A 25447-nucleotide genomic window follows, 5' to 3' on the forward strand; every position below is an offset into this window, starting at 1 on the left:
TGGCTCCTTTTTTTGTTGTTGGAATTGACATAATATGGACATATGTGGAAAACAAAAGAGAATTAAAGAGGTTACAGCATTTTACCTAGAACCATTTTTATTTTCTTTGTAATTATCCATAAATACTAAAAGAGAGAAATTATTACTTTATGCTCCTAGTAAAGTCTTTCAAAATTGACTCTTAACATTATAATGTTCTTCTTGCTAGCATAGCCACCTCTGTTACCATTTTTGTGTGTTTTGTGTATTATAGATAATGATGAACCTCTCTTGAGTGGATCTGGTGATGTATCCAAAGAATGTGCAGAAAAAATTCTGGAAACATGGGGAGAACTGTTGTCAAAATGGTAAGTTATGATAGAATAGTTCTTTTTATCTACAGTTCTTATTTTATGGGTGGCGAATCTTGCCTAACTATAATATTCAATTTTGGAACCAATAATAGAAACCTAAGTGTGAGGTTTGCATTCTATGATCTATTTTAGAAATTTATATTAGTAGTAGTAGAGAGTTGAAATAAACTTTCAGAATATCAGGAACCTAATAATTTCTCATTGCTGAAGAAAATATTTATCCAAACATGGAATTCATAGACAGAATAAGAAAAGTATCTTTTATATTGAAGAGGTTAGGAACCACTGAGTGGTTCAGATAATACATAATAGTCAGTTTAGAGGATGTTCACATAATGCATAGAGCTGTCGTAGAGACCCCAGGTAGTATTTTTCCCTTATCTGTGGTAAGTACTAAGAATGACAGAGCAAAGTGACATAAGCATGGTATATATTGCTCTATCAGTTACTAACACTTATAAAATTCCTACTAACACTTGAAAAATTTAGGAATTTCTCATCAGTTCAAGAAATGGTTTGACAACAGTGTTAAGAAGCACTGTCCTGTAGGCTGTCTAAAAAGAATACATTGACTTTAGGCTGGGTATGGTGGTTCACCCCTGTAATCGCAGCCTTTTGGGAGGTCAAGGTGGGATCATTGCTTCAGCCGAGGAGTTCAAGACTAGTCTGGGGAACTTGGTAGAGACCCGTCTCTACAAAAAATGAAAAGTTAACCGGATATGGAGGTGTGCGCCTGTGATTCCAGCTACTCTGGAGGCTGAGGCAGGAGGATCACTTGAGCCTAGGAGTTCAAGGCTGCAGTGAGCCATGATTATGCCACTGTACTCCAGTCCAGGTGACAGAGTTGAGACCCTTTCTCAAAAAAAAAAAAAAAAAAAAAAGAAGAAGAAATACCAAATGAGCAAAAAGAATACATTCCTTCTCATGCCTGTAATTCCACCGCTTTGGGAGGTTAAGGCATGTGAATCACCTGAAGTCAGGAGTTCAAGACCAGCCTGACCAACATGGTGAAACCCTGTCTCTACTAAAAATACAAAAATTAGCTGGGCATGGTGGTGCACACCTGTAATCCCAGCTACTCAGGAGGCTGAGGCAGGAGAATCTCTTGAACCTGGGAGGCGGCGGTTGCAATGAGGCAAGATTGTACCAGTGCACTCCAGCCTGGGCAACAGAGTAAGACTGTCTCAAAAAAAAAAAAAAAATTTTTTTTCTTTAGGTATTTATTAACATAACCACAGCTATTCTGGTAAGTCAGCTTGGTGAGACATTTATAGAGTGTCCTTTCCTCCTTGAGTAGGATGCCAGTATATGCTGAAAAAAGGTAAGCTTAGAAGTCATCTGAGCACTTCTCTGTTTCTGACATTCTGGGTATTAGGGCTGTCATATAAACTCCCTGTAGACCTGTTACCTTCAGGTTTGACTTTTCTTGGAAATTTTAACTGTTGAAGTATTTCACTGCATTGTTAGAGTAAAGATGTGTCTCAGAATTTTAAAGCATTATGTCATGCCCTTAAGGGATAGGACTACAAATGGGCATTATCTACTTTTATGTTATTCTCACAGTGCTTTACACTTTTGACAAAACACTATCCACATTGGAAAATGTCAAATGTGTACAGGAGAAAAAAGCAAACTCAAGTATGGTTTTTCTTTATGTAAGTTGTTTTAATAAATGAACTCTGCAAAAACCCCCAGGGTTCTCTTATATTTTTGATATTTCAAGGAGACAAAATTTCTGGTGGTCTTGTCACAATTAGATTTTCAGTTCAGTGAATTTGGAGTGTTTTGGCTGCTGCTGGCAGGAATTTTATCTGTATAAAAGGTTTCTGCTCTAAAACAGAAATGTAATTAAATTCTGACATGGTTATGTAATAATATATTTAAAATCATGTAGATATAGCATTAAGACTCTAGTTACATTTTATTACATGAACCCATCAGCATCTTATACAACAGCTTGGAATTTGTTTTGCTATCAAGCTTTGTTATTCATTTAATTAGCATGTCTTTCCATTCCCTCAAATGTATTTATTGAGTTTCCATGTCTCTACTATTTTTGCTTGCTTTATTTATGTCTTCAGATATAATAACATAATATTTCTTCTTCAGTTCATTACGTCATTATTTTTTCTTATTATTATATGTGTTCGATGGATATATGTTTTGTGGATAAGCAGCATTTTAATGGAATTTTAAAGCCTGATAGGCCTAGTTTAAAATTCTGCCTCTCCTACTTTTAAGCCATGTGGTCTTAGACAGGTCACTTAACTCTTCTGAGTCTGTTTCTTCATTTAGAAAATAGAAGTCTATAAGCTTACCATTTGTAATTATTACAGATTAAAAATAATAGATGCCATGATTGTAGTTGGAGTAACACAGAACTAATGAATTTACTATATTTTAGGTACCGTGCTGTTATGTGCTCTATTTCACCTGTAACAACCTTATAATGTAGTATCTTTTTCATAGATGAGACTGGTTCATAGGTTAAGGTATTCTAGTTAGTAACTATCACAGCCAGAATTTTTAACACAGTTAAGTCTGATCCCAAAGCTGGTTTATTTGACTCTACATTAGATTTTAGTGGTAGTGTTAATAGTATCTTTGAGCTCTAATTCTCCACGTTGATTTTAATGTGGCTCTTAGTGGATAAGAGAACTAATGTCAGCATAAAATAGGATGCTAAGTTGGATAAAGTTAGTATTATCAATGAGATGAAATTATTCTGAAAGTAATTTTATCAATATAAATTAAGCTAGTAAGGTTAGCAAACTTTCTCTGTAAAGAGCCAAATAATAAATATATTAGGCTTTGCAGGTTAATAGTCTGTCACAACTACTCAGTTGTACTGTTGTGGTGCAGGAGCTATCATACACAATACTGACAATAAAAGTTTATTAACAGAAACAGGTGGTAGGCCCAGTTTGGCCCACAGGCCATAACATACTAGGGATTGAATGAGCAACAGAACTATGTCTGTTTTCTCTGCTCATAACTCTTCAACTTTTATATAATGTTTTTATCTAAACAAGGACAAAACTATACTGCATTGTCTATAGCATTCGCATTAAGGTACCAATGTCACAGAACAAAACACTTTTAAACGTACTGTGCAGAATTCTCAAAGGATTCTTTGAACGTTTTGAGAAAAATCACAGAGCTTTTTAGAATTTGATAGTGGTTATTTTGTATCAGTAACTTCTGCTTACATCTGATAATCCCGGAATCTTTTTTATGTCAGGATCCCGCTTTATTGACTCAGTAATGGTGGCTCTCAAGTGACAAACCAGCTGCTATATAACAGGTAGAACATTCATTAGTCTTAGGAGTTTGAGGACTACCTCAGTCATTTAATTGACCACCCTGAAATTTTTTCTCCCTCTGTAAAACTAGAGATACTACCATCTACCTCTGGTGGTGGTTCTGAAGATATAAGATACGGTATGCAGAAACACTTTGTACATGTATACCACCATTTCAAGGCTGGTTTTGTTTTCCCCATTTTATAGGTGATATAAATGAAGTCGAAAGATGTTGGTAACTTGTAGTGATACAGTAGTTCAGTGGAAATGTTATTAGCCACTGTAAATGTTCAGAAAACTTATTTGAAGGAAAGCATCATAAAAACTGTTGGAAACATACTTGAGATATTTTAACTTAGAACGTCTAAGTATACAATATTCTTGTTATTTTTTTTTTCTAGACAAAGTCTCTGTCACCCAGGCTGGAGTGCAGTGGTACGATCTGTCACTGCAGCTTTGAACTCCTGGGCTCAAATGATCTTCTTACCTTAGCTTCCCGAGTAACTAGGACTTATAGCTATCGTGCTCACTAATTTTTATTTTCTTTTCTGTAGAGATGGGGTATTGCTGTATTACCTAGGCTGGTCCCGATCTCCCAGGTTCAAAAAATCTTCCCACTTTGGCCTCTCAGAGCAATGGAACTACCTAAGTCACCATGCTCTGCTGACCACATGTCAGTTTTGATGTAGAACCAGATTTTTTTTTTTTAATTTTGAGATTGAGTCTTGCTCTGTCACCCACGCTGGAGTGCAGTGGTGTGATCTCGGCTCACTGCAACCTCCACCTCCTGGTTCAAGCAATTCTCCTGCCTCAGTCTCTCGAGTAGCTGAGATTACAGGCATGTGCCACCATGACTGGCTAACTTTTTGTATTTTTTGTAGAGACACGGTTTCACCATGTTGTCCAGGCTGATCTTAAACTCCTGACCTCAGGTGATAACGCCCACCTTGGCCTCCCAAAGTGTTGGGATTACAGATGTGAGCCCAGCCATCTTTTTTACATAAACCCTAGCCATAGAGCATCATCTGTGATTTCCAGTTTTGCTTTTTGGTTTTTTTTTAAGTAAAGAAATAATTTAAAGATATTTAAGAAGCAGTTTACAGAATCTATGTGGATTTTTATTTTCTTCTACACAACCTCGTGGTTATCTTGGCCCCATCTAATTCAGCAGCACTTCTTTTTCTTTATTGCCATGTTTCCTTGTCACGTATTTGTAAGCCATTTAGATAAACTTTGGTAAAAGTAACACCCTTTAGAGAATCTTTCTTTTATGATTTAAGGTTTGTGGGTTTATTTTTAGGCATCTCAACTTGAATGTGAGACCAAAGCAGCTGTCATCCTTAGTAAGAAATGGTGTTCCTGAAGCTCTTCGCGGAGAAGTCTGGCAGTTGCTAGCTGGCTGTCATAACAATGACCACCTGGTAGAAAAATACCGCATTCTCATCACAAAGGTAAGGAGGTGATAATTCAGCTTCAGCATTCATTCTTTTAGATATTGGTGATGAAAAGATTATTGTGGCTACTTGACTTACAAGAATTTTTTATGATTCCTTTAAGAATAGAACTGTTAATACTTCTGGCTCTAAGATGTTTTTTTCTGTTGCACAAAGGAGAACTCATAGTTTTTTCTCCTTGATTGATTTCACCTCAGAGGCCAAAGGTATCTTCTAGCCCATTGTATATCCAGATATTTTTTTTGCTATAATTACATTTTTAGTCAAACCACTTGTGCTGTGTGATGTGTAAAAATTTTTTTGATTATTTTAATACTTTTCACACTTGACAGAAATCTGGTTTTGGCCGAGAAGGCTTAGTTTTAGTTTTTGCAATTGGGAGAAAATAATTCTATGACCTTATTGTAGAATTATATTCTCTTTTTAGCTCATTCCTCTAAATTGAAAAAAAAATCCTCATTTTTACGGTGTTCCCCCTCTGAAGTTCATGCATTCCTCAAGGTTTTGCAAGCAAAGCAAGAAAAACTATTTCTTGTACAAGCATACTAGGATGTAAAGTAATTTTCATCTTTGTGTTCATGTTTTCAGTTTTAGTTTTAGTTTTCTCAAGTTTCTTAAGTGTTTATCTTTAGGAAGCAGTTTCTCCAATGGTATGCAAATCCCAAACCTGGGTTGTGAATGGATTCCTCAGAATCTTCAAGAATATAGTAGATTTTTCAGTGTGACAGAAGGTAAAACTTTGTCTTAAAAAAAAAGTTAAAACCTTATAAAGTATGCATAATATCTCTCTAAAAAGTTGTTATTTAAAAAACAAAACACCTTATGGGGAAGAACAGCTCTTTTTTTTTTTTTTTTTTTTTTTAAAGGCAGAATCTTGCTCTGTCGCCCAGGCTGGAGTGCAGTGGCATGATCTAGACTCACTGCAACCTCTGCATCCCAGCTTTAAGCAGTTGTTGTGCCTCATCCTCCCAAGAAGCTGAGATTACAGGTGCATGCAACCACACGTGGCTAATTTTTGTATTTTTAGTAGAGAGGTAGTTTCTCCATTTTGTCCAGGCTGATCTCCAGCTCCTGGCCTCAAGCAATCTGATTGCCTCACCCTCCCAAAGTGCTGGAATTACAGGTGTGAGCCGCCTCACCTGGCCTGGAAGAACAGCACTCAAACATGAGATAGGACCTTTCTTCACCAGAAAATGACTTTTATTTCCTCAGAATATTAATGTTCTTTCTCATAATCTTATTTCCAGACAGATTTTTTTTTGTTTCAGTATTCTGATTCCTTCCATTAAGTTGGTATAATTGTTTAACTAGCATTTATTGTTGAATAACTGTTACAACCACAGTGTTGGAGGTTAAACACAAAAGCAAATAGCTGTCTTATGATAGAATGTATCTGAAAAAAGCACAGTGGGAGCCATCAAAAAGAGTGATTAATTCTGCTTGGGAGAGCGGGAGTCTTTATAAGGAATATAACATTGAGATGAATTCCAGGCATAGAAAGGTGGGTAGAGCATTGTATTCATACTGTGAATGGAGCCATTGAAGAATGAGGTTATATAACATGTATAACTAGCAGAGGTACACTTAGTTGATTATTTCCTTTTGTTGACAAATCATATTTGGATTTGTAACACAGTTTTTTTGAAGTCCTTTGAAATGTTTGGTCAAAAATGACTTAAGAGTTTATTGCTTTAAACTAAATATTTTTGGTAAGACTATTTAAAGTACATGAAGTGTCTGTGACTAAATGGATTCTGTTTTTCTGGTTCCATGAAAATGGTGACATCTGTTGATAGAAATGGAAACTGGTAGTTATATGATATCTAAAAGAAAGACTATTAGCAAAATGTGAAACATTTGCTTGATTTGTATATACTGGTGATGTGTACTTTATATTTCATATTAAACTTCCAAAAAATATGTCTTTTTTTGAGCTGGAGCCTAGCTCTGTCGCCCAGGCTAGCGTACAGTGGCACGATCTAGGCTCACTACAAGCTCTACCTCCTTGGTTCAAGTGATTCTCCTGCCTCAGCCTCCCAAGTAGCTGGGATTATAGGGGCCCACCACCATGCCCAGCTAATTTTGTATTTTTAGTAGAGACAGGGTTTCACTCGAACTCCTGACCTCGTGATCCGCCTGCCTCAGCCTCCCAAAGTGCTAGGATTACAACTGTGAGTCACCGTGCCTGGGCCCCCACTTTTTTTTTAATTGATATATTAATTTAAATTGCTGCTAGATGATTAGAAAATACAAATTATTTAACCACCATAATATTTGGGAATTAAAAAATAATGACAGTGATAGCTAATAGAAGTTGGTTTTGCTTTGCTTTTCTGTCTTCCTGGAATTAAGAGTTATTATTGTATGGGAAGGGTAATTGACATTTTTTAACTTACTCTGAAATGTTTTAGGGGGAGTAAGGTATTTTTTACAGTCCTCCACTCTATTAGTTGAGCTGTCAAAGTTTGCATTTAAGCTACTTTTTTTTAAAGTGTGTAGCTCCATGACATTTTACATGTAAATACACTGCAGTGATCACTACCAAGAGCAAGAACATATCCATAACCCCCAAAAGTTATTCATGTGCCCTTCTAGTCATAACTACTCTTACTACACTGAGTAATCACTATTCTGACTTTTCTTTCCTTAGGTTACTTTCAATTGTTCTTGAATTTTTCTTTTCTGGAGACAGAGTCTTGCTCTGTCACCCAGGCTGGAGTTCAATATTGTGATCTCAGCTCACTGCACCTCCGCCTCCTGGGTTCAAGTGATTCTCCTGCGTCAGCCTCCCAAATAGCTGGGATCACAGACACACACCACCAAGCCCACCTAATTTTTGTATTTTTAGTAGAGATAGGGTATCACCGTGTTGGCCAGGCTGGTCTTGAACTCCTGACCTCAGGTGATCCACCTGCCACAGCCTCTTGAAGTATTGGGATTACAGGAGTGAGCCTACACACCCAGCCTTGAAATTAATTTAATGCAGTTATACAGTCGCACAGCATGTACTCGTTTGTGTGTCACTTATTTCTCATCTATTTTGAGTGTGTATCAGTAGCTTTTTTGTTCTCTTTTTAAAAAATTGTTTAGAGTATTCCATTATATGAATAAACCATACTTTAAAATATATATATATTCTGCTATTGCAAATGTTTGATTTTTTTCCAGTTTTAGCTATTATGAATAAAACTGCTGTAAACATTCTTGCACAAGGCAGGATTTGTACATATTATACATATTTATAGATAATATTTATGTATATATACACACTACTAATTTCTAGAAGGTATTTATTTATTCTGAGCCTGGCTTCTTTGCCAGTTACATGCTTTTTATTCTGAAATTTTACATATAATACTATTTCAGAGATTTTGTTTGTTTTTTTTTTTTTTGCTTAGCTTCTTCAGATACTAGAGCAGGAAAGAGTGACTTGATTTAGATCAAGAGTGAAGATCAGAAAAGTTAACTTGGCAAACAACTGATTTGTCTTTGTCATCATTTTGCATTAATTGTCAAGCCTGTCTTGTAGGAATTTTTCCATATGCTTGTTTAACCCAAGGACAAATGATCTTTCAGTAACATAAAATACATAATAATATGCTTTTAAAGGTGTTTCTTATTTGAATAAGCAATGTAGTTAGCTTGGAGACATTCTTTTTTCTCCCTGTTTCACTTTTTAAAGTGAACACTTTTTAGTATTTAAAATTTCACTAGGGATCCAAAAGGGAAATAATGAAACAATAGTAATAGCTACCTTTTTGAACACTAATTATGTGTCAGATAGTATGGCAATGCATGAGGATGTGACAGTTCAAAGTTCCACCAGCAATTTAGTTGCATGTAGTTGTACCAGCAGAGTACCTGCTGTCCTGTATCCCAACCAGTATTAGTTATTATTATATTTAATTTTTACTATCAGCAGATGTAAGGATGTAAGTGATGCCAGCATTTTTTTTTTAATTTGGAGATGGAGTCTTGCTCTCTCGTCCACGCTGGAGTACAGTGGCACAATGTCGGCTCACTGCAACCTCAGCCTCCTGGGTTCAAGTGATTCTCCTGGCTCAGCCTCCTGAGTAGCTGGGATTACAAGCGCATATCACCACGCCTGGCTAATTTTTGTATTTAGTAGACACGAAGTTTCACCATGTTGGTCACGCTGGTCTCTAACTCCTGACTTCGTGATCTGCCCACCTCAGCCTCTCAAAGTGTTGAGATTAAAGGCGTGAGCCACCGTGCCCAGCCCAGCATGTCTTTAGTTTGCAGTTCTCTGGCTACCAGTAAATTTGAATGATTTGCTCTTCTGTAAATTGCGCCTTCATGTTCTTTGTACATTTATCTATGAAATCTTTTCAAGATAACAGTTTCTAAACACTCTCCATATATATCTACTAATTCTTTGCATATGCATTATAAATATGTTTTTTAATGATTTTATTTATGGTTTTATGCCATACAGGACATTTTTAATTTGTATGTAGAAAATTCTGTTTTGGTTAAGCCTTTTCTGTCTCTAGATGTTGTAAATGTGGTTTCTAACATTTTCTTGAAAGATTTTTATTCTATCTGTTAATTTTTATGTCCTTAATCCATCTGGAATTTATTTTTGTACATGGCATAAGATAGCAATCTGATTTTGCTTTCTTCCCAGATGGATAACCAGTTGTGCTATTCCTATTTTCCTACTTAGTAGAAGTACCGTCTTTGTCATATTTTAAATTCTCATATATGCTGAGATTGATTTCTGGATTGTTCTTTGTATTATCTGTTTGCATATTCCTGTCCCCATACTGTTTTGATTAAAGAGTGCATTATTTCTGTTATCTGTGAAAGCAAGTCTTCTTGTTTCCTATTTCATACCTTACTTGACTATTCTGCAAATTTAATCTGCCATGAAAACCTTAAAATCTTTTATCCAATCTCACTATCACCACCACCACCCTCTAAGGTTATGTGGAGATTCTTATTTGAATTGCATTTAATTTACATACCAGTTGTGGGTATAAGTTCAACACATGAGAATACAGTATGTCTTTTTATTTGTTCAGGTCTTTTTTTTCTCGTCTTCAAGAATTCTGAATTGCCTTCATATGGATCTTGTACCTTTGTTGTTAAATTGATTCCTAAGAATTAACTTACAGAGTGTTTGCGCTACAGCAAATGGAATAGTTTTTTTCACTTTACATTTGTAGGTGCTAATTGCTGCAATAGAGAAAAGAGAGATTTTTAAACTTTTTCTGTGTGCCTTTTAATATTTTGATTAATTTTCCTAACTTTATATTGTCATCTTTTCAGATTTTCAGGTATGTAATAATATCAGCAGTAAAAACAGTTTCATCTCTTTTATAATGTTTATGCACCTACTAAATCTTGTTTTTTTTGAAGCAGTAAGACAGTGCTAAATGATGATGATAACTAGCACCCCCCTCTAATTCCTGATTTTAATTAAAATAGTTTTAGTTTTCTATCTTTTTGGGAACATGTTCTTTTTTTGTTTTTGTGAACAATTTGTGTTTGGCTGGGTGCAGTGGCTCAGGCCAGTAATCCCAGCACTTTTGGAGGCCAAGGCCGGTGGATCACCTGAGGTCAGGAGTTTGTAACCAGCCTGGGCAACATGGCGAAACCCCATCTCTACTAAAAGTACCAGTATTAGCCTGGTGTGGTGGTGGGTACCTGTAATCCCAGCTCCTTGGGAGGCTGAGGCAGGAGAATTGCTTGAACCCAGGAGGCAGTGGTTGCAGTGAGCTGAGAGAGCACCATTGCACTCCAGCTTGGGCGACAGAGTGAGACTCTGTCTCAATAAATAAATAAATAGGCTAGGCATGGTGGCTCATGCCTGTAATCCCAACACTTTGGGAGGCCGAGGCAGTCAGTTCATGAAGTCAGGAGATTGAGACCATCCTGGTTGACACGGTGAAACCCTGTCTCTACTAAAAATACGAAAAAATTACCTCAGCGTAGTGACACATCCCTGTTGTCCCAGCTACTTGGGAGGCTGAGGCAGGAAAATCACTTGAACCCAGGAGGTGGAGGTTGCACTGAGCTGAGATTGTGCCACTGCACTCCAGCCTGGGTGACAAAGTGAGATACTATCTCTAGATAGATAGATCATATTTCATTTAAGTGGTTTCCTTCTATCTCTGGGTTGGATTTTTTATTAGGGATGTGTACTGAATTTCATCAGTAGGGTTTTCAGTACTATTGCTAATTTTCTTTTATTTGTTAATGGAGTAAATACATACTCTATCAACATATGATAGACTTCTTATATTTAACTACTACCCTTGGCTTCATGGAATAAATTTTTTTAAACCAAGGACCCCTCCAGTCTTTGTTTTCTGATGTTGGATTAAGGGCTTCTCAACCCTCTAGGTAGAACTTGTTGGACTCAGAGAGAAGAAAGCTTAATAAGTCATCCACAGGGACTCTTACGGCTTCTGTTACCTCCAGTTGCCTGTAATTCTTACAGCTGTTTGGATCCTTTGAATCAAATAATTTGGAGTTGAAAATGAAGGAGAAAAGAAGGCACTTTGTTGTTTCCAGCTTCCAGAATCCTCTTCTGTCCCTTCTTTCTGAAGGTTATTTTTTACTTTTTGTGTTGGTGACTTTTCTCCTTTTAATTCAGTGCGTAGTAGCAAAAATTTACAGCAAATGGCTCCTTCAGTACATTATTTTAATAATGAGGAAATAATGAAATACCAACTTATTCTGATGTTTTTCTTTCATTTAATTGGTTTTACTTTTCTTAAACTTCTGTGCATCATTTTCTACAGTGATTTTCAACTTAAGTGATGAGAATCTTTTTGCCACAAATTGCAAGCTTTTATCCAGAAGCAAGCTAGTAGCAAGCTCATGTAACTAGTATTTACATTTGTAGTTGTTCAAAGGAATTCATGGAGGCCCAGCCACATTTTGCTAGTCTGGAAAAAGTAGCTTATTCAATTATAATGTTAATGTTATTAGTAAGCAGATATTTTTTTTTTTTTTCTGAGACGGAGTCTCACACTGTTATCCAGGCAGCAGGACTCACTGCAACCTCCGCCTCCTGGGTTCATGTGATTCTCTTGCCTCAGCCTCCCAAGTAGCTGGGACTACAGGCATGCGTCACCACACCTGGCTAATTTTTTGTATTTTTAGTAGAAATGGGGTTTCACTGTGTTGGCCAGGCTGGTCTTAAACTCCTGACCTTGTGATCTATCTGCCTTGGCCTCCCAAAGCTAAGATTACAGGCATGAACCACCACGCCCAGTCTGTTGTGATTTTTAATTAACAATTTCTCTCTGGTAGGTTTGTAATAGGTAAGAATTGAATAATATTTAATCATAAGAATCTGCCTGTGGATACCAAACAATGAAAGAAGACCAATTTAGCAATAAGAATGTTGGCCATGGAGGATGAAGCCTGGGTACTAGTTTCAATTCTGCCACTTCATTTCTCTTCTCTGAACTGAGGTAGCTGAGGTAATTTGTTGATCTTTCCTTAAGTTTTGACATTCTGGAAAATCAGACAGTGTGTATGAGTCCTGTCCTCCAAAATAGGCCATAATTTCATTTTTTCACGACTGAGCACTCTTGCTGTCTTGTTCTAAATGAAAATAATGGTTAGTGGATGTTAGAACTGTATTGTCTGCTGTCATACAGCAATTACTGCAGGTTTCTTTAAATTATTATTTGTGAACGTAATTTTAGGCCCTATATCTTATCTCTGTTATTTTCCTTCATATGAGTTTAATACAAGTTATACTTGTCTAGGGAGTTCTAAACGTTTCCTGAATTATAAGACTAGGAATGTATCTGGTTTGTCCATGTTAAAATTGCTTTTTTTTTTTTTTTTTTGAGTTGGAGTTTCACTCTTGTTACCCAGGCTAGAGTGCAGTGGCATGATCTTGGCTCACTGCAACCTCCACCTCCTGGGTTCAAGTGATTCTCCTGCCTCAATCTCCCAAGTAGCTGGACTAAAGGCATGTACCACCACACTCAGCTAATTTTTGTAGTTTTAGTAAAGACGGGGTTTCACCGTGTTGGCCAGGATGGTCTTGATCTCTTGACCTCATGATCCGTCCGCCTCGGCCTCCCAAAGTGCTGGGATTACAGGCATGAGCCACTGCACCCAGCCCTATTTGACAGTTTTTCACCCACAAATAGGTAATTTCATATGCCTCAATTTAGTAATTATAGGTGAGTTAAATAGTTACCATACTGAGGTTTTACTTGAAAGATCTTTCTACCGGGCGCAGTGGCTCATGCCTCTAATCCAAGTACTTTGGGAGGCCAAGGCGGGCAGATCACGAGGTCAAGAGATCGAGACCATCCTGGCCAATGTTGTGTAACTCTGTCTCTACCAAAATACAAAAAATTAGCTGGGCATGGTGGTGGGCGCCTGTAGTCCCTGCTACTTTGGAGGCTGAGGCAGGAGAATAGAGGTTGCATGAGCCGAGATCTTGCCACTGCACTCCAGCCTGGCACAGAGCAAGACTCTGTCTCAAAAAAATAAAATAAAATATAGTCCAGGCGTGGTGGTGCATGTAATCCCAGCCACTCAGGAGGCTGAGGCAGGAGAATCGCTTGAACCTGGGAGGCTGACGTTGTGGTGAGCAAAGATCGTGCCATTGCACTCTAGCCTGGGTAACAAGACTGAAACTCCATCTCAAAAAAAAAAAAAAGGTCTTTCAACCTAAAAGCAGAATTGCCTTTTGTTTTATTGGGCATTCGTTGTTTATTCAATAAAAAGTACCTTTTGAATGCCTGCCCTGTGTCAGCCCTGTGCTAGGCCTCATGGACATGCCCATGAATAAAATAAACTTGTTCACTGGTTTCAGGAAGTCTGCACTCTAATAGAGGAAATAGGCAGTTAACTATAAACAATTCTAAAGTTACATGGGAGTTGTAGAAGAAAGAATACATACTGCCATACTGCATATGACATGAAGGATTTCTCATCTAAGTGTTCTAAAAGGTCTCTTGTTCAGAAATTATCCAGGTGTTGGATAGTTATGGTGGGATAGGGTTGTGCACAGTACATGTGGTCTTAAAAGTCAGGGGAACAGCATGTACTCAAGGGTGAGAAAAAGTTTGGCAGTTTCATAGGGTGTAAATGGAGATAAGACCAGAGGGGTGGTAGGTAGGGAACAGATCTTTGAAAGCTTCAGAAGACATATTTAAATTTTTGGGCAATAGAAGCCAATGAAGCATTTTAACCAGGCAGGTTATATATTCAGGTATATAAGGCAGTATGCAAAGTGGTTTTGAGTGTCCATCTAAAGGTAGATAGTCTTAATTCAAACCTAGTTCTACTGTATTATACCCATTGAATTTGGGCAACTTAACATTCATAGGCTTTAGTTACCTTATCTATAAAGTGGAATAAATGGAATAATAATAGTGTTTTATTGGTAGAGTTGTGCAAATTAACTTAATGTGTGAAATACTTAGTAAAATTCATAGTCCATACTAAGTGTAAATAACTTATTTTTTTATTTTTTATTTTTCTTATTATCTGTATTATCATTAGGCTTAGAAAGATCACTCTGTTACTTGCGTTAGAGTGGAGTAAGAATAATTGCATCGAGACCTGTTAATAATTCAGGCAAGAGATAATTTTGACCTGGTTTGGGGTAGTGGCAAAGGGATGGGGGAAAAGATGCAGTTTAAGAGGATTTCAGAGGTAGAATTCTTGGCACTCACTTGGTGATTGAATGTGGGAGATGAGGGAGAGGGAGGAATAAAAGAGTCAAAGTATTTTGAATCATTTTTGGAATGACAGTTATATAAATAAACCTGTAACAGCTGCACTAAAATGATATGTTAATCAATGTTTGAAGCTTTTTTTTTTCATTTAATAAAGTGTTATTTTTCCAAATGTACAGTTGCTTCGACTTGTTCATGCATCTTCACCAGCAGCTGGAGCATCTCCACCTTTGGTATTTCTGGTATAGATTACTTGAGCTCTGTGCTTTGAGATCAGTTTGATAAGTCCTTTACTAAGGAGCTCCTGAGGGGCTGCTCTGGCCAGGGTCTCGAATCTTCAGACTCTCAGACACCACAGCTGAGGTTATAAGTTAATAGTTGGGAACTTCCTTATAGAGTTTGTCATAGGTAGTTTTGCTTATCTTGAACTTTGCCTTTGAAGCACTTCTTTTTGGCCTTGTTCCCTGATTTGTTCACTGGGTCTTTGTCTTTCCTGGCTGACTTTCCAGTCTCTTTCTTCTTCTTCTTGTCCTTGGGTGGCATTGTGAAGCTCTGAGAGCAGTGGCAAACACTGCAGCCTTGCTAAGATGTCGGACAAAAAGCTAATTTTTACCAAATAATAAGTGATAGATAATGTCCACAGGTGAAACTTAAGAATTTGAAGAACTGAGATAATTTCTCATCTACAAGTAGTTAAATCTCTGAATAGGGAAAAAAAGAAATATAATTTGAACAAGTCTTTTCCCTTTTTTGTTACATTTCATTTCTCGTTCTGCATTTCTTTTTAATTCTATCATTTTTGTTATTTTAATTATTTTGCTTTTAAAGTAGTTTTAATTTTATTACGTTGAACCATATAGAGGTTGCAATGTTTGCAGGTCAGAAAATATTTAACTAGCAATGAAATGGTTAAGTATTGGTAAGTTCGTAATTATATTCTTGTTCTGTAAGAGGTTTTAACTGGCATTGTGGGAGTCCATTTTGAGTTAGATTGAGTACCAAAGACTGTCTGAAGGAATGTTGCTCTGATGGCATAAGAACAAGTGGAACAGAGCCCCATGAAGTCGACACCTTCAACCCAGCATTATTCTTTCTTGCTAAGTTAATATGGCTATGAGTACATAGAAATTGGAAAATTCAGACAATATAGAAAGCTATAAAGAAGAAAGATTTTTTTTTAATGACTGTTATCCCACCATCCAATGATAGTGCTGATTTTTAATGTAGTTCCTTTTAGTCATATGTATGTGTGTATATATATATATATATATATATATGCAGAGTTACTCTGCCTTCACAATAATTATAGAGAGAATAGATCATGAGACTGCATTATTTTATTTTTTATTGTATTTTTAATCAGCTTATAATGTACATATTTATGAGGCATATGATGTTTTGATACATATAGTATATAGTGATTAGATCATGGTAATTGGATACATACCCACCAGCTCTAACATTTATCATTTCTCTATGCTGGGAACATTCAGTAACCTCCTTTTAGCTATTTGAAACTATATGATATTAACTGTAGTCATCCTACAGTGGTATAAAACACTAGAATTAAACTGTGTTATTTTAAAGAGGAAATGTACATACAGATATTTTGTTAGGGATACAGATTTATAGAGCCTCCCCAAGTCATTAATAATTTGTCTCTTTTGAAGAAAATGTTTTTCCTTAATCCAAAACAAAACATTTAATTCTTCATTGATTCAGTTAAATGTGGCTATTAGGCTTTTTTTTTTTAAGTTTCTTAAATGAATGTTTTGATTGTAGCTTCTAGAGTGATTTCACTAAAATAGAAACAAAGTTGAAAATTGTTACTGTACTATAATGACAGTAATGTAACAGCTTGTAGTTTTATTGCAATTTTATAAATTTTTAATTCTTTCAAATTTTCAGCCATTGTATTTTCTGTTTTTATCAGCATAACTGTCATGTTTTATACATGAGAAACCACAGAGAGAATAAGTTACATGCCCAAAATCACAAGTAGTAGTAGAAAGTCCTACACTTTTTACTTTGGTTAATTCTTTTTCTGTTTATTGAAATACAATAGTAACTTTCAAAAATCACTCCTTTATTCAGTATTTATTAAGTGCTCAGTGAATACGATTTAAAAATAAAGTCTATGACAAGTGTATAGAATAAGGAGTAATCTGATTTGGCTGGAGGGCAAGGTATTTGGGGGAAAGTAAAATAATTGAGATCAGGGTAGAAAGGCAGTAAGGGAGTTATAGACTCTTCTTGAACAATGGAGTACAATAATGTGTGCATATTGGATATTTAACTAGGCAGAAATGAAAAAATTAGAAAAATGAACAAAACTCTAAGTCTAAGTGATATTCATGTTGTAAGGTAAGTATTAAAAACTGGAAGGAGGAAACACATTTGAGAACTGTTTTGGAAATACATTTTCAGGACTTGCTGGACTAAGAACAGTGCTTTGAGGGAGAGAGTAGATGATTCCTAAGTTTCATACTGGAATGCCTGGAAAAATGTTGGACAATTACAGAGGATTATTTGCTAGGAAAAGGTTTTTTATTTTGGACATGCTGTGGTTGAAATCTCTACGGGACATCCAGATGGAAGATGTGTGGCTAGCAGGCAAATTGTAGATGGAAAAGGGAGCTGAGGAGTGAAAGGGCTGGAGACCTAGGCAGAGAAATTATTTGTGTTGAGGGAATAATCGATGTGGTATCATCATTCCTTTTTTCCAGGTACCTTCAGTGCTTTGCATATGCATAGCCTCAGTGTATTTGAGTAATGTGTGACAGAACTGTATTCAGATAGCTGTTGTATGACTTAAAACTGTACAGCCTCAGTAAGAGTGGGCACTTCAGGATTCAGAGGAGCCCAGCCTTAAGCATGTCAACATGATTGGCAGGAAAACACTGGTTCTTCAGGCAGGCTAATTTAGTTGTAAGAGCAGAAAGTGAGTAAAGTTATATAACCTCTCTGTGCTAGGTGTTGGTATTATGTCCCAACAACCCTGTGAAGTGTAAGGAGTGTTGTTCCCATTTTACAAATGATAGAACAGAGGCTTACGAGAGGATAAGTAATATTAGAGCAAGAATTTGCACCTGATCAGTGTTCCTTCCATGCTATTGGTCTTTTTACTGTGCCACACTTTGCTCTATTTCCCAATAAGACCTGTCAAATATTACTATCAGGCTTATGCTTAAGTAGGTTTTTATTTTGGCATCATGGCTGCATCTGGGACTGGCCAGACAGCTGCTGCTGCTTCGGATTTAAAATGTAATTCATTGCATTCTGATTATGGGTGCCCATTTATCTGTAATAAGAAAATGTGTATAAAATGAGTAAAAACGAAAGTTGGATCACATGTTTTTGCTCAGGTGCATACCTTTTGGAATGCTTTCAAACACCAACATTTGTTTATTGTCTCAGAGATCCCTGGAGGAAAAGATACTAAAATTACACATTTTCATAGCATTCTATTAGCTGAAAATTGTCAACATTTATGACATTACCAGGAAAACCACAATCTAATCCCAGTTTGCATTGTTTTAAGTAGGCAGAAACAAGATTGTATATTCTAAGATACAAAGGCTTATTTGTGCCATGAAACTTCCTGTAATATTCATGCCTGAATAGAAGAAGGTACATTTTCTTTTTTGTCTTTTATTTATATTCTTGTATACTGCTCAGCAAAATCGAAGCAAGAAACAGCGTCTCAAAACTATAGGGTAGTGTCAAATACAGGAACGATGTAATTTCTCTGTGCTATTTCTGTAGTATTCAGAATAGGAGATACTTTATTTTTCTCTTGAAAAGTGATTTTAAAGTTTCTTGGCCAATATTCAGTGAATCATGAGAGACAAAATTAATGAATAGCCTTCTAGCTAGAACTTCTTGTACAGCTGAATTATGTTTCTCAGTTGCCATACGCCATACACTTAAAGGAAGTTAACATGCTTCCTTTCTTTAATATTGCTCTTTGTTCTTTGGGAAAATGCCGTAAGAAAATAGGAAGTACCCCTCTAGCAGTGTGTTTCAGTCTAATTACTGACACTGACACCCTGTTCTGTTACTACCCCTTCTCCTTGCTAGCAGCCTGAATTCTGCTTATCTACTAAAAGAGGGATTCCAAACAGACGAGGAAACAGCTTTCAAATGATATACTATAGGCGTACCAAGCTATTCCCACACTGCGCAGTCTGGAAATCAGGGGGCACCTCTTTGACGATGAATTCCAATTAGTTGCTAAAGATGCCAGTGTGTGTGCGTGTACAGGCGTTTTCTTTCCCCTCCCCCTTTCTTCCTTTTTCCAAGCCCCCTCTTCTCCCTGTTTCCCCTCCTACTCCTTTATCCCCTCCCTCTGTGTCTCAGTTCTGCAGTAGGCAGGGTTGAAGCACATTCCTGCTCTGCAAGGCTTTCTGTTAAGGATGTATTGTGGCTTTTGTTTGGATTGCAGCATGCAGAATTACAGGTAACATTCTGAAATTGAACTAAACAGTAAATTCTGTTGAAATGTTTTCAAAGAGGCAAAATATTATATTGGAATCAGTGAAGAAAATAAATTATCTTGGCTAATTTTATTAGTGATAAGTGTAGTGAAAGATTTTCATAAATGTTGCTAGCAAATTTCTTTTCTCTCCCATGTCTCAAATGAAAGGAAATGGGGGTAAATCAATCTAACCGTGATTCATTTTGTTTTATGCTGATCTTGAAAGCTTGATGTTGCTGCTGCTACTCTATACCGTACGGATCAGTTATATGGGGTGCTATTGTGGGTAGCCATGAATAGTGGTGCCGGTAGGGGTGGAGTGGGAGGGATGATGCCAGCCTGAGCTAGCCAGGTTCTTTGATTAGGGCATTGGATGTGAAATGTAAAATGCTCTCTCCTTTTCTTCTATCAGCTGTTCAGAGGAGACTCATTACAACTCCTGCTGAAGCTCCTAATCTTCTTCCCTTCTCTTCTGCCCTTTCCCCCTACCCTCACTTGGCCTGAAGACGTTGTCCCCAGAGTTTGCCTTACTCCCCTGGTGCTATGTGTATGATGAACTTGGCATTATGGCCGCGTTTGGAACTGGCCAGACAACTGCTGCTGGCTCTCCTTATTCCAAGAAGGATTTAAAGGGGAATTGCACTGCAGGCAATGCACCACAGCAGCAGCATCAGGAGCTTGGGGACTAAGGCTCCTCTGGCATTATTACATACATGCAAAGCTGACCGCAATGACAGCGGCTGCTCCTTTGAACTGTTGGAAGCAGCCAAGCGGCAGCATGAAGTGACAGATCACTCCAGAGCTCAAGATGAACTCCACCTTGGATGGTAATCAGAGCAGCCACCTTTTTTGCCTCTTGGCATTTGGCTATTTGGAAACTGTCAATTTTTGCCTTTTGGAAGTATTGATTATTGTCTTTCTAACTGTATTGATTATTTCTGGCAACATCATTGTGATTTTTGTATTTCACTGTGCACCTTTGTTGAACCATCACACCACAAGTTATTTTATCCAGACTATGGCATATGCTGACCTTTTTGTTGGGATGAGCTGCCTGGTCCCTTCTTTATCACTCCTCCATCACCCCCTTCCAGTAGAGGAGTCCTTGACTTGCCAGATATTTGGTTTCGTAGTATCAGTTCTGAAGAGCGTCTCCATGACTTCTCTGGCTTGTATCAGCATTGATAGATACATTGCCATTACTAAACCTTTAACCTATAATACCCTGGTTACACCCTGGAGACTACGCCTGTGTATATTCCTGATTTGGCTGTACTCGACCCTGGTCTTCCTGCCTTCCTTTTTCCACTGGGGCAAACCTGGATATCATGGAGATGTGTTTCAGTGGTGTGCAGAGTCCTGGCACACCGACTCCTACTTCACCCTGTTCATCGTGATGATGTTATATGCCCCAGCAGCCCTTATTGTCTGCTTCACCTATTTCAACATCTTCCGCATCTGCCAACAGCACACAGAGGAAATCAGCAAAAGGCAAGCCCGCTTCAGCAGCCAGAGTGGGGAGACTGGGGAAGTGCAGGCCTGTCCTGATAAGCGCTATGCCATGGTCCTATTCCGAATCACTAGTGTATTTTACATCCTCTGGTTGCCATATATCATCTACTTCTTGTTGGAAAGCTCCACTGGCCACAGCAATCGCTTCGCATCCTTCTTGACCACCTGGCTTGCTATTAGTAACAGTTTCTGCAACTGTGTCATTTATAGTCTCTCCAACAGTGTATTCCAAAGAGGACTAAAGCGCCTCTCAGGGGCCATGTGTACTTCTTGTGCAAGTCAGACCACAGCCAACGACCCTTACACGGTTAGAAGCAAAGGCCCTCTTAATGGATGTCATGTCTGAAGTGGCTCAGATACGGAGTTCCCCTGTGTATGTATGTGTTTTATCTCTAAGTATTTCTAATTCACTAGAAAATCTGGGACAGAATACTTTGACTCTAAGCAATAGCATACAAATGGTTTGTATGGATACCTTCTAAGTTTGTAGAAATGGTTTTCAAAAGTGCTTTTGAAGACTCAAGATCATGAAGACAAATTGCTCTTGGTTCCAATTTTTGAAATGTTTTGGAAATGACTACAGTTCTCAGATTTAAAATGAATAAAGCCATATCTAACACCTCTCTCCAGCTGGCATGACTGAACCTGGGTGTGAAAAGCATCAGCATTTTAAAAAGTCATCATTTTCTTGTCACTTTCTGGGTTCTTTCCAGCTATTTGGGCTTCATGTGCAATTGATTTCTTCTAACAGGGAGTAGTAAAACATAAATTAAGAAGTTTTAGAAATTACTTTTTATGTATACTAAAGTATAACTACACTGCAAGTTTCAACACTGTCATTTAGAAAGCCAAATGTTCTATATTTTATTCTCTTGAGAGAATTCTCAGTAGGGTGAATAATGTGAACATATAAACATTAATTTTAGAATTCTACAGTGAACCATGAAGCAAAAGTACAATCAACTTATACAGTTTATGAAAAACTGAGCTATTTTTTGTGCCATGCTTCACAGAGATCTAAAAATAAGTGTGCATAGAAGTGATCATGTTTGTAGTATTTTTGCCCATGCCTTTGTGTTATGTCTATATTTAGAATATCTGAATTGTTAGATTTCTCTTTTATAGCAAAATGTGTTTAAATAAGCTAAAAAGCAATTGATAGGCTGTTGGCTGTCGATTTTATACTGGTGACTATATATAAAAATGTGTTATTAATATTCTCTGTTCTATCCAAAGACTTCCAAAATATTAGAACATCAGAGAGAAGGGTATCTGCCATAAGCAACTGAGTCAGAAAGTATACTGTAGTATACTGTTTGGTTTTTTTTTTTTTTAAATAGAAGGGAGTTAAGACATTTTCTTTGTGGTTAAATGGAATCAACTAATTATTTTGGAAAAGTATTCTTTCATTTAGTATTAAGGAATGCACATATGAAGAAGGGAAGGGGAAACTCTCTAAGTCTCTTACTGCTATTCTCTTTCTGGAAAAAAAAAAATCCTTTGGCATACAGTTTTTAATAGTCTTTTTTTCCCCTTCCAAAGTACTAGCAAAACCTACTTGAATTTATTCTTCTGTAAAATTATTATTGAGAGTTATGTGTTTGTATGTACTAATGATGTTCATTCTATGACGTGATTATCTTTAGAGCAAGAGGTTTATTTTTCTAAAATGAGAGAAGGAATTCCGGCAGCTCTAGGCATGAGAGTATTTCCTCTACTTTTGTGCTGGTTTTAATGTTTTGAAAATCTTAGGGGACTTACTTGAGCTCTCCCTTTGGTTAGATGTTGTAATCTGAATGCCACAGTAGTGATCAGTGAGATGGAAGATGGAAGAAACCCGGGGAACATGGGTTAAAGTGGATTTCTGAATCCGAGAAAGGACTTGGGTCTTTATAAAACAGGCAGATAAGCTTTGGTTTTCCATCATGATGCCAGTGTTCTTAGGATTTTAGGCTTTAGACATCAACTTGACTTTAACCTCAGTTGTGTTCTATTTAAACTTTTTTAAGTGACTAAGCATTATATAAATATTCAAACTTCAGATTCTGGGTTTTTCCCAAAAGCTTGCTTGCTCTTTATGTTTAGTGTTAGCAAATTTTATTCTAAGCTGTTTCAAAATTTAGAACTCATACTGAAATCACAAGTTATGTTAGAAATGGCTTGGTTAAATCGTCATTTCATGTGGGAAAACTATTCTGTTGGATTCTGAAAAATCTTTGTATTGTATACATCTCCCCTTTAAGTGATACAGATCTTAAAAAAACAAAATTTACCTTTTTTTAGTATGTTAGAGAATGTAACCTGTTCATATTTGCAGTTTGCTTATGAATTTCTAGCTTAGAAAATATGGCAATTTAAAACACTTAATTTTTGTAGAAAAATTTGTTAAATTATTAGGTTTGATCTGATTTTGTTGTGTGTATATGTGTTGGGGAAGAGGAGATGCTCCTGGACGCAGTAATGTCCTCTTCAGTGGCTGGGGGTGTTTTCTATGTGATATGTTTGGAAAGTTCATGTTTAACTGATCTTTTCATCCTGGAATATTTAATGCAACATTTGATGACATTTAGTTTAAATACCAGACTTCAAAAGAAAGTATATTTTTACACTCAATTACCTTGGTGTTGATAGGATAGCTCATTTAACTTTATATGTGACTGATATCAGAGGAAACATATGCTTTTGGTGATTATGTTGAAATTATTTCATGGTAAATTTTAAACTAGGCTAATGTTATATTTGTAAACTAGTTTCAGTGAAAGTGGTTTGTTTTTTGCCCCCTTCTTAGAGTAGAAAAGCAATTACAAATAAACTAGTATGCTCTACTCTAGTGAGAGCATGATCTTAACACGAGAATGGATATTTACAATTTTTCATCAGCCTGTTGACTCTTACCCAAAATTTCATTTTGGAAAAGATTTTCTTTAAGCTTTATTGCTGGATAAATTCTTTTCAGGCCTTTTATGATGGCTTTTCCTTTTTACTTGAATAATAGTCTCAGTATTTTAAGGATTGGGAAAACTTGAATTTTTGTACCATAAATGCATTGTCCACCTCCTTGAACTTGAAAATGAAGCAACAGGGTTATAGACTCCCAGATGGTGGAGTGGTTTCTGGGAGGGTTTTTCTTCAGCTTTTCAGGTTTGTTTGAAAAATCTGCACAGTGACTTGGTATAGGAATTATCTTAATTTCTCTGACTGTATTTTTGTTTCATAAGTGGTTCATGAAATAAATTATCAGCAAGCCAGAATTTATTGTTATATGAGCAAAGTTTGGGAAGATTAAGAATGGGAAATTTGTGGCATTGAGATTTTTTTAAAGTCCTCATAAATCATTTTGTGTGTTGATTTTTGTATAATTTTTTCATTTCGGGTAGAAGAAAAACTAAATATAAGTATTTATATTAAATTTAGATATTATTATTATGTTGCAGACCTTGGAAATATTGTAGACATTTCTCATGGCTGTAAACAAGTCATTTGGCCTTTCTTTAAAATTTGCGTGACAAAAGGGCATCCTATAGTAAAAATGAAGTTGGAACTGAGAATTTTAAAATGTAGGTTTCTGTTTTTAAGTAGTTTTGTAAATGAGGACAAGTCACTTCTCTAAGCACTTAATTTCTTGTGAAAGGAAGTATTGATCCTTCATACCTCATACTGTTAGTTCGAGGATTGAGTTAAATAATGGATGTGAAAGTACTTTGTAAATCATAAAGTGCTTTGCAAATAAAAATGATTGCTATTATTTGTATCTACCATTCTTCTACATGTAAGGAAGCCATACATCATTATGTGTTCCCTCACACTTAGATCTTTGAAGTCCAATGCTACATCAATGCTCTTTGCTACTTAGCAATCCCAGATCTGAGAAGAGAAGCAAAATACTCACCCTCCTAAAATGATAGTAGCTTTAAATTCAGCATAAAACCACTTTGATTTACTTGTCTCCAAACTCTCTGAAGGCAAGGGACAGTGTCTTTTATCTGTCTGGATAATATTTTTATCCCCACAATCTGATATGAGATCTGGCTCAGAGCAGAAGTTTTATAGAATGAATAAATGACTCTGTAATGATTGCATCTAGTCACCAGCCTTTTTCTTTCTGTAAGGAATTATAGGACAGTGATGTTCAGAAGATAGTCCAGAGCCCCATAACCAATCTTCCATTTGCCCTAGGTTATTTCAGATTTTAAATCTTAAATAATATCTTTTTGGTATCAAGAGATTAGTGTGGTAATGTGAGTCCTCTATATGCTTAGGTAACTTTACTCCTGGAAACTCTAGCTTTGGCCCAGAGAGCTTCAGGCAGTGCTTTCAAATTGCTGGTTTTTCACAGCATGGAATAGGTATTTGGATCACACCTTCTTGGCTCTGCATCCAGATAAGGCTCTGTAAAATTGGTCACAAGGGCAGAGGAAGTATAGAAAGCCTTGGTGAAAGAAACTTTCTGTGTGGTTTTGCTTGGTCTTCCTTTCAGCCTTTCCCAATTTTCTAGGTCTGTCTTTCTTTCCTCCTTTCTTTTCTTACCACACTATTGCTCATGTATCCAGAAAGAAGTATTTCTTTGATACTGCCATAGGGTGTGGAAAATTGTATTATGTAAGAGCAGTGGGTTTTAGGGAAAGTTTAAGAAACAATCAAGAAGCACTTATCTAGTAAGTTCTGC

At 36.7% G+C, this 25447-nt stretch overlaps 2 protein-coding genes and 1 pseudogene across 16 annotated transcripts in view; 2 read left to right on the forward strand and 1 right to left on the reverse strand.

The window, feature by feature from the left end:
- Positions 1-25447, forward strand: part of RABGAP1 (RAB GTPase activating protein 1) — a 181766-nt gene that overhangs the window by 90256 nt on the left and 66063 nt on the right. For all 14 annotated transcript variants that reach the window (XM_078375632.1, XM_035256796.3, XM_078375643.1 and 11 more), the window contains 2 exons: positions 254-347; positions 4956-5106. In XM_078375632.1, the coding sequence (XP_078231758.1) occupies positions 254-347; positions 4956-5106 (245 nt within the window). The remainder of the gene's footprint in view (positions 1-253; positions 348-4955; positions 5107-25447) is intronic.
- LOC118144258 (small ribosomal subunit protein eS25 pseudogene) lies at positions 14921-15335 on the reverse strand (annotated as a pseudogene).
- GPR21 (G protein-coupled receptor 21) lies at positions 19178-24526 on the forward strand. 2 transcript variants are annotated; one of them, XM_035256987.3, is made up of 2 exons: positions 19178-19251; positions 19682-24526. In XM_035256987.3, the coding sequence occupies exon 2, from the start codon at positions 20078-20080 to the stop codon at positions 21125-21127; it is 1050 nt and encodes a 349-aa protein (XP_035112878.1). In that variant the 5' UTR covers positions 19178-19251; positions 19682-20077; the 3' UTR covers positions 21128-24526. The 2 variants fall into 2 exon arrangements, with proteins under 2 accessions (XP_035112878.1, XP_078231959.1); XM_078375833.1 differs by having other exon boundaries at positions 19776-24526.

The sequence above is a fragment of the Callithrix jacchus genome, chromosome 1 (genome assembly GCF_049354715.1).
Source record: "Callithrix jacchus isolate 240 chromosome 1, calJac240_pri, whole genome shotgun sequence".
Lineage (NCBI taxonomy): Eukaryota > Metazoa > Chordata > Mammalia > Primates > Cebidae > Callithrix > Callithrix jacchus.

What these genes read in the sequence shown, in the direction of transcription:
- GPR21 (XM_035256987.3), top strand. Translation starts at nt 20,078, where the DNA reads ATGAACTCCACCTTGGATGGTAATCAGAGCAGCCACCTTTTTTGCCTC.